This window comes from Macrosteles quadrilineatus, unplaced genomic scaffold (assembly GCF_028750875.1).
Source record: "Macrosteles quadrilineatus isolate MER2022 unplaced genomic scaffold, UCM_ALF_1.0 Scaffold_4__1_contigs__length_99947679, whole genome shotgun sequence".
NCBI classification, from domain to species: domain Eukaryota; kingdom Metazoa; phylum Arthropoda; class Insecta; order Hemiptera; family Cicadellidae; genus Macrosteles; species Macrosteles quadrilineatus.
The window spans coordinates 34,897,079-34,911,213 of NW_026542597.1; the positions used below are offsets into that span (position 1 = coordinate 34,897,079).

Sequence of the window (14,135 nt, forward strand, 5' to 3'; positions counted from 1 at the left end):
GAATCTGATGTTAATAATAAATCAGACAAGGGACCATAGTAGCAAACGCTACTTTTTGAAAGTTGTGTATACAAATTGAAATTTAATACACACACACTTTTTTACTCATTTAGACACAGTCTTTCCCTAACTCGATACATATCAACACTGCATTACCATTCTAACCTAAAAACAAAAACACACCAAAATCAATAAACATACAAATACGCAATGTTTACATCAGCTGGTATGTTTCAAACAGCTTATATAAACACTGTAGCACAACTTCCATTAGAAAATGCCCGGATCTTTGACGGCCTGTGGGGCAGAGCAGGTGTGATTTTTTTGCACTTCTGATATTTTTCACACTATTGGATCTTAAGCTTTAAAATGAATCCTCAACAGCCATGCTACCTTTTTCCTAGCTCAAAATATTTCGAGGGGACCGATTCACTTTTGGAATTAAATATATAGATTTAAATGTCCTAAGATGCAATTGTTGTTATATTTTTTACACTTTAAATAATAATTTCCATAAGTACACAGGTTTGTCTTTGTGGGGCTGTTTGATTTATACATCAACGCACATAACAGACAAAACAGTTTGTATTGTGCTTTTAAAATAATGGTGGATTAAAAAAAATGGTTGGAATAAATAACAAGCGTATAAGATTTGTTTTTTATTAGAACCAAAACAAACATTAGATCCAAGCTTATTCAAATCAATCAGTTATTATTTTTAAACAAAGTGAATCCTGTGTTATGGCAAGTATCATAATAACGTGAAAAGAAAACAGGAAGTTAACTTACCATGCAATAACATTAAATGGAATGTCAACTAATTAATCATTACAGGATAACACAAATATTAAACTTACCAGATTGCAACATACCATATATCTTAATTAAATATTATCATACCCTTCCTAGAACTATTTTCCCCAAATTTCCAAGTAGTTGTAATTTATTTAAATTTTAAATAACCAGTAGACCATTGACATTGGCTGAAAAGTCGGAGGATTTGTGTTTTCTAGCCGACAAGTTTATTCAAGGATGTAAATAAGTGGGTTTGGAATTAAATGAGGAAAAAACCAAAATAATAAAGTTTGGACGACATCCCATCAATAGAGGCACCAATTTCAATATAGCCAACTATTTAATTGAACCAGTAGAAAGCTTTAAATACTTAGGAGTTACTGTAAATAGCTTTAACATAGAAGATACAGAAATATTAAGTAAGTTAGCAAATGCCAATAAATGTTTAGGTGCATGTATGAAGCTCCTGTCATCAAAACTCCTATCATCTGACACAAAAATAAGAATATATAAAACCATTATTCAACCAGTGTTATTGTATGGAAGCGAGACCTGGGTCCTATCCAAGAAAAATGAAGGACGCTTGATTGTTTTTGAAAACAAGGTCCTAAGAAAAATATTCGGCCCAGTAAACGATGAAGGAGAATGGCGGATTAGAAAAAACAGAGAGCTACGAGCGTTTTACCAGGACCCTGATATAATAGCTTTGATAAAGGCAAAAAGATTAGGTTGGCTAGGTCATGTATTGCGAAGGGAAGAAGGAACAAGACTGAAGGAAGTATGTTCTGCTGTACCAACTGGAAAGCGTCCACTGGGTAGACAAAAAATGAGATGGTATGACCAAGTTAAGAGAGATGTGAGTCAGTGTGGAGGGACAGTGGAGATGGCAGCGGTGGAGAAGCGTGGAAGAGGCTGATCTACGAGGCGAAGAATCGACTGCGATTTGTAGCGCCCCAGCAGTAAGTAAGTAAGTAAGTAGACCATTGAAATAGTTTTTAAAGAACTGGACAACATCCCACATGAGAATTTAAGTTATGCAGACGACAACAGCGAGCAAAGTATATTCTACTCGGATGTGCAGCTGCCTGATTTAGCGCTACGCTATGTAAAAAAACAACAATCTGCAGCCTCTGTGATTGCATTGTTTCTGAGAACTTGGTGTGATTTTACTTCAAAAGAGAAACAGAGTTAGTCTTTTTCTCTTTGACAACGATGTAAAACAACAATGTAAAACCAATATAGCTTAAAAATATAAAATTGTACAGTTTTGTTCAGTCTATCTTTGAAAGATGGTACAGTTTTTTTTAAGTAGTTTCACTGTTTTTTTTTTGCTTTGCTTATGTTTATATTCTTAAGTAGGTAGGCAAAATTACGATGGTACACCAACAGCATTACAATTTTACGGCATGTCGTTCAATGTTTAAATGACCAACAATCTACACAAAATAACACAATATTTTAAATCTATTTCCATATAAAATCCCACAACATTATACTGATACTTTGTCCAGAGTAGATTGAAGATAAATTTTGGACGAGATTGGATTTTTAGTTCGAGACGAGACGAGACGAGATTTTTTATTTCTCATAAAATTTCGAGACGAGATCGAGACGAGATTTCTCTTCTCATACACAATGGGAAATGCACGTTCGAAATTTTTACCTGATTTTGTAACATTGTTAGATGACTGTTTAAATACTAAAATAATGATAATAGGCAAGAATATTTACAATCTTTCATTAAATAACATCAGCATAACATTTTTTTATTAATCACGCCTAACTTATTAAAAATGCCTACGATTAGGAAACATGGTGATATCAGTTAGGATAGAGTTCAACTTATCCTAAAATAAAATAAATCATAAAATAAAAGCAATATTAATTTTTATAAAATAGTTACTTGTTTTGACTTTTTTTATAGTAATAAAACATTCCTCACACTGCTTACACTTAACAAAACTTCTCAAATGTTATTAAAGTAATATTATTAAAATAATGAAAGTAATATTTACATTAAAAGAATTAAAGTAATATTTACATTAAAAGAATTAATTAAATAAGAACGCCTTCGAAAAGGAAACGCAACTACTACACGCTCCTGTATTGCGGGTATTGCATTGACTTTCTGCAGGCGTTTTTTTAATTTTTTTTTTTTTTTTTTTTTTTTTTTTAAATTCTCGTCTCGATAAAAATCTCGGCCAAAAAGTAATCTCATCTCGTGTAACGAGATTGAAAATTTCCCGAAATTTCGAGACTTGACCATCCCTAAAATTTATTTAACGTCATCATATTTAAGTTAATTCAGGTATTTGAAAATGACATTCTGTTAAACATGTAACATCCTAATTGTTACCGATAAAACTGCTAAGTATTTTAAATCCATATAGTTTTTTTATCTCAAATCTACTCTCAGAAGATCCCCTATATTAGGACGACTTAAAAATGTTAAATTTTATGGTGATTTGAGTACCTTTCAGCTCCTGCATATAGTTTTTCTCGGGCTAGCTCAAATCTCTCCCTCTTTAAAATAGTTCCAAAACAACGCAATGTTCACTTCACTTAGAAGATTCCTTGAACCTGTAGAGGAAAGAGTGTATCCTATCCAGAGTTTGTCCCTTGAACATTCTGGAAGCGGTCTGAGAGCTGAGTAGTGCCTCCAGTACAGAGTTCTTTGCGTCTCGTATCACCTCCGATTCCTCGTGGTGCACTGTCAGCAACATATCCAACATTCCTGCAGAACAGACTTGTGTTACAATATTTAAGCTCTTCAGTGTGAAGGGCCTCGATAGCGAGAGCCATTGACAGTGAGAGCTCTTGGTAGCAAGAGCCAGTAGCGAGAGCCCATAATAGCAAGAGTCTTTAGTAGCAAGAGCCCATGGTAGCAAGCAGAGCCCACCCAAATTATTGATCTTGCAGTGAGTAGGGCTTTGCCCTGCAGCCGCCGCTCGTGAAGGGTTAAAACTGGCTACAGCCTTAATGTGGGAATGAAATGTCTACTTTTATCAATAGTCAGATGTTTCACTCACCTTTCCTGCCGCGTATGTAATGCTGGCCCCACTCCTGGTGTGCCAAGGCACGCAACAGTCTGTACGCGGGCACTTGCGTCGTCTGTGGCGGCTGATGACACAGTGTCACTATCAGCTTCATCACCTCCTGTGGCCGACCCATCAGCCGGAACCACTTGCGGGTGATCTTCTCGTACTTCATGTTGGTCTCACTCATCTGTGTCAGGATTGAGAGTTAGGCTTCTTGAGTGTGATAACAATAAAGTAGTTTTCTCCATTGTTTTTGTGAGACTGCACGGTTGTTTTTACTAAAAGTCTTAACATCATAAGTAAATTAATAAGTTACAAAAGCACACATAATGTCTGAAAAATGTATAAGCTACTGCACTATATGAAACCAAAATGAAGTACAGCTACTGAAAAGCTTTAGACCAACAGGTTGTAATTTAAATTTTATTGTTTTTGTAGCTATGTAAAAATTCCTAAATGTGTGTGGGGTTGTTAGTAGTACGCGAGTCAAACTATCCAAATTCCAAAACAAACAAAAGGGATTCTAGTGTTGTATAGAATATTTAGATGGAAACATAAAGAGCTAAATTATTCTGAAAGATGAACACGTATGTTAAATGGAGTAAACTTCTCCATGATTACACTTGTAGTCACCAAATCCTACGGAAATCATAACCCCTCAGATTAGCATATAACTAGCGTTGCCATACTAAACAATAAAGGAGTACAGCAATAACATTTACAAAGCCATACAGCAAAACTGTACAGCTCATGTACACTGTACAGTAATCTCAAAAATCCCCTTCCACATGCCATACTTATTGACACATTCGGACCAACTTGGAACTCTAGACAGTTATTCCATCAGTCATCATACCATGGGTTTCCAGAAGAAAATAGCTGTGTATTTTCTTTAATAAGTAAAACTTATACAGTATATTACTAAGTTTTGGTGTTGTAGTATATATTTATGAAAAATAAAAGGAAAATGTACTAAATTATGTGTCAGTTTGCCATTTTTTTGTTAAATGCTCAGTTTTTCTCGATGTGACTGGATTTGTCGTGACACGTACAGTGTAGATTTTCATTTATTATAGTATTATTATTGACTAATTCTATAACTCAGTAGAATATTCAACTAGATAAACAAGATTGGTCAACTATGAGTCACTGCTTACGTTCATCAGGTTGTAGAATACATGGAGGGCTCGCAGTCTGTTGTCAGTCGAGGAATGAACGACTGAGTCCAGTAACTTCCTCATTACCAGGGACATGAACTTCTCCTTCTTACCTGTAAACAGAGCGATTCATACATGGTCTATGCTGTTACAACATGGTAATATCATTCTTTCCCAGAAAAAAAAACATCTGTAGGTACCTAACTAGCTGAAACTTTGCTCAATTTGATAAGTAATTTCAACGTTCTGAGGTGTGGCGATCGATAGGAAATATTTGTTAATTTACAGATCAAGGGGCTACACAGGTAAGGGGCTTAACCTGAGGAAGTTTAAAGGTCATGAATACAACTATTTGGCCTGGTACTTACATCTCCCTTAAATAAACTTTTAGACCAGTTGATTCAGGAAACAAATAGATACTCACGCTGAAACTGTCCCTAGTTCTTAAAGTACTGAAGATGTATCCGAAAATTTAAGTAGTAACCAGTTTTGTTTTATGAAAACCTGATTTTATAAAATAGCTTTAAAGATGGGTAGAACAAGACAATCCATTTTCATGTTAAATCTGTAGTCAGCAAAAAACATGGTTGAATAGAGCCGTTGACAAAGTACACTGATGAAATGATATCAAAAACTGAGGAAAGATCGTTTTTCAGCAGTAGTGCACTCTGTGAATGGCTCCATAATCTATTTTACTAAAAAATAGGCTACAGCTCATCCATATGGATGGGATTTCATTTCATTTTAAATAACTTTATTCATTTAAGTACAATACATAGATACAGGAATGGCGTCAAGAGTCATTTAACAAAACTAACTTAACTAAAATACTCATCATTATCATGCATGGCGTAACAACATACCATCAATATTAATAGCTTTTCAGATCAAATAAATTGAAACAAGCAGTGCATAATAAAAGTTTATACATCAAAATATCAAAATTAAAAATATAGATAAAATTATTTTAAAACCAAACGTTTCAATTTAAATGAAATAGAGCAATTAGAGTCGGGACCACATAAGTTTGCAGTTGAGGGAGGAGCCTATTTACCATATGGTTTTGAATGAACCAATGAGAACGGAGCGGTTTTGCCAAATTTTAATAATACCAGCTGATTTAAAAATATTGCTTTGTATATATTAATTAGTGTTGTCATTGGGCAATGTGGCAACGTCGCACTAGCCTCGTCTTGTGATTGGCTGCCACCAACTGCAAACTTACGTGATCCCGACAATAATAACTTATAGAACTAAAACTCTTCAAAGGAGTACAAAGCCTCTTTAATAAGAAACTTTCAATTTTGATTTAAATTTATTTTTGGAAGTTTCTAATTTGATTTCTTTAGGAAGTTTATTATAAAATTTGGAACCGGCATATTTAGGTGTCTTCGTAAAAAGTTGCAGAGTATGTGAGCCAGGTTTTCTCGATTTCTAGTAAGTAATTGTGATAGTCTCCAATAAGTTGTAATTTATTAAATCTGTCTTTTACTGATAATACTTTTTCATAGACATACATTCCATAAACAGTCATAATATTCTGAGTTTTAAAATATTCGTTGACTGAAGTTCTGCGTTTTAAATATGCACGAAATTCTAATAGCTTTCTTTTGCTTTTTTAGAATTGATTTTTAATTTTTTTCTTTTTTTTGCTGCACCATAAAGTGAAACTCCAAATGATATGATTGAATGTAGGCCTATGTACGAAAAATATATAATTTTTGAAGTTTCCTTTTCACATAGCATAGGGGTTTCAATCTTGCTAGCGCATAAAGGCCAGATGAAATTGTAGAAAGTAACTGATCAATATGATGATTCCACTTCAAATTTTCATACATTTCTAATCCCAAGAATTTGACGTGGTCTTTATTTTGAATTGTGTTGTTATTAACTACAATTTTTGGCAGATTTTGCAGTTTAGTTTTTCCTGCTTGGAAATACATAAAATTAGTTTTATCTGTGTTCAAAACGTAAATTATTCGAATAAAAAAAAACTGTTAAGTAATAATATATCAGAATTGGCCTTCGCTTCATGTTCAGCCTAGGTTCCTGCGGTTATTTTTAAATTTGCATCATCAGCATATAGGTAAAGCTTGCTAAAATCACTGGGTTGAGGAAAATTTCTCAAATAAAAGATGAATAAAAGAGGGCCTAGGATCGATCCTTGGGGCACCCCATATTTTACTTCCCGAGTACAAGAATTGTAAGAAATTTTATAATTTTTGTTATTACAGTGACTCAGTTCTACACTGGGTAGAACATGGGTATTCTAGTATTGTTTTCTATCAAAAAGATAAGATATGACTTGAACCAGTTCAATGCAGTACTATTTAGTCCACTGCTACTGAGCTTCGAAAGTAACAACTCAAGAGAAATTGAATCAAAAGCTTTACTGAGTCCATGAACAACCCTACCACTTTAGATTTACTCTCTAAGCTATCAATGATTCAATGAAAGCTGAGGCAGCTGTTATGACAGATCTGCCACTTCGGAATCCATGATGGCAGTCATCAAATGTACCATTATTTTCAAAGAAGCATACCAGTTGGTTATAAACAACCTTTTCATAGATTTTTGAAATTGAAGGCAGCAAAGCAATCGGTCAATAGTTTGATACTGTTTGTCCGTTTCCTTTTTTGAATACCGGTTTTAATTTTGTTATTTTGAGTTTGTTAGGGAATATTTCTGATATCAAAGATGAGTTAATGAGATGGGTTATTGGTTTAAGTAGGACTGAATTCGCTTTTTTAAAAAGAACCACAGGAATACCATCGTAGCCAGCACTATAGGAATTTTTTAGACTTTTAATCATTTTATCAATGTCGCTCTCATCAACAAAGCTAAATTTAAAGCTCTTTTTATCTGAAGGAAGTACAGGATGCAGAGTGTCTTCAACTATTTTTAGGAATGTATCTATATTATTGAAAGTTTCAGTTTCTTTTACAACATCTGCAAAATAATTGATGAATTGGATGTCTACTTCCGCACCCAAAGTCAATGATTGAACTTAGAACTGACTCTGAATAAATCTTATTTCAAGTAAATATTTTGAATTTTCACCAATTGTCAACTTACTCTGTTTGTACAGCAGTCGTTTGCCGTCGATGGTGGAGCCCAGGTAGCCGATGACTTGGAGAGCGAGCAGTACGTTGTGTTTGTCTGGACACCGGAGTCCTCGGACAACTGTGTCTAGACATCCGCGTCGGGTGAGCAGCTCATGAGGCGGCACACTCCTCATGGTACTCACCAGTCGGGACAGTTCTGCAATGTGAGATTACGCTAAACCTGGCCATTTTGATCTTTTGTGGCCGGCTTTTAAGAAATCTAAACAGCTGTACGACACCTGTTTATTTGTTTATTTAGGCATCATGATCACCCTTCCTACGAATTTACAAATGTCACATTATCACAAGAGTGTTTTCACCTCAATTGCACATTATCTGTATTGGTGAGTTAGATCTAAGGAAAGCTTGCTTTAAAGTAAAATTCCTCATAAACATATTGACTTTTAACAAATTTAATACCATACAAATATGTTTTATAGTCCAATACCCCCGCTGCAGCAAACCTGTAGACTAAGCAAATTTCCATTTGCCTGATTTTATTTTTAATTGAATTTATTTCAATAATATTAATATTAGGTTTATTTCCATATGATCGATCTAAAAAAAACAGTAAAAAAAAAGGTTTGGGCTGAAATATGCATAACTTTTTATACGGTACAAATGATTTAATTATAAATATGCAAAAACAGGGTTGATACTAAATTTTAAAAATAAAATTCTCTGACATTTCCAGGTTTTCCAGACTGATTTTATACATTTTCCAAGTAGCTAATACTGTAAGTCGATATCGACTAATCAAAATCAAGAAATATTAGAAAAAATTTAAATATTTAACTTATTTAATCACTCCCAAATACAAAACTTGTTTTAAATTACATACATATAGATTCCTACCCCTTTCCGATAACTATCGATATAAAAATGTGCATCAGTGCTTATGTCGTTCTTTTTGCCATCAGCCATCACCCTGAAAAAAACATGTTTAGAACAAAATGTAGCATATCTGTAAAAAGGTAGTCTTTCAGGAGAAATTTCAGAATTTGTTCATAATTCCCTGACTTTTCCAGACCAACAAAATTCCCTGACTTTTCCTGGTTTCCCCTGACCGTACCAACCCTGAAAAATATTAACGTAAAGAATGTGAGACGTATGAATACAAACAGAAATAATTATGTGTTGAAACAAAATGGGAAGAAATTGGGTTTTTGGAAGCAACATTTTTTGTCTCATAGTTATGTTAATTTAAATACAAGTCTAGTACTATAAAATAAGTTATTTCACTTGGGTTTGCAGTTCATTTCCAATTTAGGAAATATAAATTTAAATAGAATTGTTGTCTTACATTTTGTAGAAAAGGTACAAAAGAGTTGCAAACTTGAGCACGTACCTCTTTCTGATCCGTGTAAATATAGTGGATGCAAATCAAAATACCTAATAAATTCTAACAAAATATGTATGGTAATGGAGTAGAACACATCAACTAAAACATAAAAAAGTCTGTATAAATAATATTATAACAAAAAAGGATTAACAATATACTTACAAAGCAACATCGTCAACAAGCAACAGCATCAATATATTCACATTCAAACTAAAAACAGACAAGAACCAATAAAAATAAAAATAAACTAATAAAACATTTAAAATAAATAATAAAATAGAAATGTAAAAAACTAAACTTAGTGCCAAAGTCCAATAGTTACAACTTAATAATTAAAGTCCATGCGTCCTTTGAAATTTAATTATACTAATATGACCTATACTGTTTCCATTTAAAAAACCCACTAGATTAAGTCAGTATCCAATAGTCAATGGTTAGGTAAAAGTTTTGCCAGGAATAGCCTACCATTTTGGTATTTCCGTAGGACTCTGCAGTCCTTGCTTTTAAAGTTCTGATTTGGGGCTTTGGAAAGTAAATATTGATTGGTCATCATATTTATATTTAATAATAAAATCCACAATGGGTTCAATAGTAAATTCAAAAAGTAATGAATTAATAGATATTCAAAATAGAATAAATTTGGCAAATAGAAGCATGTAAGGATTACATTTTAAAATCAAAATTACTGTCACATAAAACAAAATTAAGAGTATACAAGACTATTATAAGACCAATCCTGCTTTATGGAGCAGATACATGGATTATGGACAAACAAACAGAAAAGAAGTTGGTTTCATTTGAAAACAGAGTTTTTAGAACAATATTTGGACCAGTTAGAGAGGGAGAAGGATGGAGAATAAGGCATAACCAAGAAATAAGGGACATGTACCATTTCTCAGATAGAGTAGGAGAAGCAAAGAGCAGAAGACTAAGGTGGCCATGTATTTAGGAGGAAAGGTGGTAGACTAATAAAAGAAGTTTGGAGACAAAACCCAGCAGGAAAAAGACCTCGAGGAAGACCTAAGAATGGATGGAAGGACCAGGTGGAGAAAGATTTGCAAAAATTGAGAGCAAGGAAAGAAGATTCAGAGAACAGGGAGAGATGGAGGCAGCTTGTTGGAGAGGCTAAATAACACCAGAGGGTATCCATGGCCATGGGAGTAAGAGTAATAAAATCCACGTTTTCTTCTTAAAACGTGATTTGTTTACATTTGTTTACAAATAGCCTACAAATACTATCAATTTTACACCTTCACCATGCTTAATTTTACAGCTGGTTCAAAAACTTAAAGTAAGAAATTTTTTAAACTGAGTGCTTTACTTTTATTTAGCCTCTGGAAACATCATTGGATATAGAAACTAAGTTTAGTTGTATAAATTGGGCTATTACTATAACTCTATCCAAAGGATTGACATCATCAGTGGTCATCATATCATATTGAAAGTCACACGTAAAACTACTAAATTAAAAAATTATATAGGCAAGTGCCTCATTGGTATGATTCAAATATGAAACTCACCAGAAGCGGAATCTTCGACGGATTCGCCACGTGGACTGTGGAGAGGAGGGGTGAATGAGCGCTCTCTGTCGTGTTTCCTCCCCAGCGTCGAGGAGTCAAGGGAATCGCAAGGGGAGGAGAGGGAGGAGGAAGAAGAAGTTAAGTGGACGTCTCTTGTCTCGCTCGACTCCCTGGGTATGTGGTCCAGGTAGAGAGGAGTCATAACGGGTGCCAACACAGGTTGGTTGGACGGCAAGTGGTGGTGATTCTTCCTGACAGCTCGTAAAGGATGGAACGGCTTCGGAGTGGGCTTGTTCATTTCACCAGCTGGTGCTAAAAAGAGTAAATTGTCTCACTATCTAAGGTTAACTTATTGGTGGGAGTTCTTGGATTGATTAAGTTCGGTTTCCCAATATCTCGACACTACTAGCAAATGTGTATGTTTGGCCATGGTTAACCAGTTTACATATAGAAGAAACAGGTACTTTTCAATTAAAATTTATTACAAACCTTATATTTAAACATATTTGAAAAAGAATTCCAGACACAGAATGTACCTGTCATTGTGCTTTAATGATGCTAAATGCCTATGTTGGAAAGTCACAAGACAAGGATTCAGACTTGTCTCTTAAAAAAATTTGGAAATTTCAAAAGCATAAATATAGGTACAGAAAATATTTTTTTTTAGTTGAAAACCTTAAGTCTACCCTGTTGGACCAGACCTAAAAAAAAAGATAGTGTGGGGGGGCCTCTCTGATTACTAGATAAGCACAATATCCACTCAGCTTCTCACCGATGTCATAGCTTGATAACAAACAATAAAAGTTCCAAATACCTTTATCAAGATCCCCGGACGGCTGCGGCGACGTGTCCACTGGTACCACCGTGATGAGGTGACTCATAGCCTCACGCGGTACATTCGCAGGTGTCTTGGCCACACAGTCCAGCGCCTCATATTTGCCGAGGTGCGCACGGCCGTGCGCCGTCGCCGCCAGACTGTGTAACTGCAGGTGGTGCGTTGGCGTCAAGTACGACTCTTTCTTCTTGAAGTCGTTTATTACATCCTCCAAGATTCCGCACGAATGACTCTTCTCTAGACCGATCGGAGAGTTTATGCTCAGCTGCAGAATGAACTGGAAAGAGAATTATGAGATAAAAAATCTTAGGGTGTGTTGCTGTTAGAATGTCAGACTTCAGTGAGGGAGCAAAGGGTTCAATGCTGGTAGGTTCAAGAAATTTTGAAAGGTTTTGAGTGTTTAAAAAGGATTTGATTGAGTTTCAATATACAAATTGCCACTGGTGTAAACATAACAACTTAACAATGCAAGTTTAATTGGTTGTGATAAATAGTAAATTGGTTTGATTTTCTAAAAAGTGTTATTATTACATGGGGTTTATTTTTTAGTTTTATGGGATTTTTATAAATTATCTTGGCTAAAGGAACAGCTGATTTTTGTGTGTACAAAGCTGTCATCTGATTCGTCCAAAGCCCATCTTTGCCCTAAAATACTCCCACCCTAGTGTGTATATGTTATACAAATGTAATCTAAGAGAAAAAGGGCGAAACAAACCTCGTACACAAGTAGTCGCACGGCCACATACGTCATGATGGTCTTTATGACATCGGTAATGTCCGGACACAGTAGGTTCATCAGGGACCGGTGAGTACTCGTCAGTAGTAACAGAACCTGGGGATAGAGAGGCTATAGGTTCAGGCCTTGATTAACTTAACTTAAAGCAGCTTCAAGGTAGGAAAAGTAGAGACGGTAAGTTGCAGGTTAAAACCCCTATAGGCCTAAACAACAAAGTATAGGGTTAGTGCAAATACTTGCTGTTTCTTGGGGAGCGAACTGGTATGTGTGGGACTTCAGTCCCCAAGGTCTTGGGGTTCAAGTCCAGCCAATCACCAATGGATTTTATCTAAGTGATAAGGCTGATAGGTTCTAGTGCTAGTCATAAAATGTAAAATGGTTCCATGCTAGAGCTAGCATCCTGGAATGTGAAGGTGGGACATAAAAAAGGGCTTGCTGCTAGCAATTTGCCGCCTCTAATTTCCCGTCTTTATGCTATTGATAAAAAAGCTTATTGCATTATTTTTTAAACAGCGCCACGGACTTCGGGCTTAAGGCTGCTATGTGGAATCCTGGCACCTGCACTACTTTTTATAAGTAGAGTTCACCCTTGTTCTATACAGGTTCACCCTTGCTTTGCTGTATAAGTTCTATGCACAGGCCTTTATGCCCATGTGGGTGGGTGGGCAAACGCAGGGTAAAAAAGAAAATTTGACCTTGCTCCGTCAATTGATCCTGTGTTATCAGTACTACTATAGTTTCAAACTACTTGGATATTTCTTCAAGTGTAATAAAAACGTCTCGTCTTACATGCAGTCAAACAACTAGTAATGTGTTTTTGTTTATGTGTTTAAAAAATGTTGTGACGAAACTAGCAAACTTGGATGAATGACTATACGTTTTTCACTTTTGACAATGGACTCTATTGGTCCAAAACTATGATAGTGAATATAAGGAGACAGAAAGGTATAACCGATTATAAGCTGGTGAATGATAAACCGGAGTATTTGATAGAAATAAAAGTAATAACAGTGTAAAAAAATGCACAAGTCTCCCAGAATGTCACATATTATACTAAAGTTTACATAACTTCAAGAAGCACTTGTTCCCAAATGGTACACATAAAACGTGTTCTTACCTTAAGCCGCGTTTACACGAGGCCAGTACAGCAGGCAGGTGACGGAGCAGGTTACTTGCCTCTAGTGTATTTCATGTTACCTGAGGCATGTAACCTGCCCTCCAACTTTCCTCGTGTTTGTAATTGCGGCTTTAGATTATTTTATGTATCTTATAACTCACCCATTTAGTTCAATACAGTACAATGCTCATATTTTTACGCTTTTAGCTCGGTAATGGTGTGGAGGAAATATACTAGTGCCGCACCAGGTAGAGCACGATTGGCTATTGTTTACAACAGCAGTTGTACTGCACGTGCTCTTCCTACAGCGTGAACACTATAGTACGTGATAATGGGGGGGGGGAGGATAGTCCAAGTGGACGACCAATAGAATTTGACCAAGACATAAGCGACTGGTGCTAAAAACTACCTAAGTGTACCGTTGAATGTTTCCTGTGTATCTTACTTCTCTGTGCCTCTTGTCACAATTATTCAAAGTGCCTACAGCTCAA

General features: G+C 35.3%; 1 protein-coding gene across 3 annotated transcripts in view; it reads right to left on the reverse strand.

Moving 5' to 3' along the window:
- Positions 1-3,083: 3,083 nt before the first annotated feature.
- LOC128992248 (uncharacterized) overlaps positions 3,084-14,135 on the reverse strand; it is a 28,457-nt gene continuing 17,405 nt past the window's right edge. For all 3 annotated transcript variants that reach the window (XM_054415724.1, XM_054415725.1, XM_054415726.1), the window contains 7 exons: positions 12,507-12,623; positions 11,771-12,068; positions 10,957-11,268; positions 8,066-8,251; positions 4,991-5,103; positions 3,825-4,020; positions 3,084-3,529 (listed from right to left, as the gene is read on the reverse strand). In XM_054415724.1, coding sequence (XP_054271699.1) covers positions 3,354-3,529; positions 3,825-4,020; positions 4,991-5,103; positions 8,066-8,251; positions 10,957-11,268; positions 11,771-12,068; positions 12,507-12,623 — 1,398 coding nt within the window. In that variant the 3' untranslated portion in view covers positions 3,084-3,353. The remainder of the gene's footprint in view (positions 3,530-3,824; positions 4,021-4,990; positions 5,104-8,065; positions 8,252-10,956; positions 11,269-11,770; positions 12,069-12,506; positions 12,624-14,135) is intronic.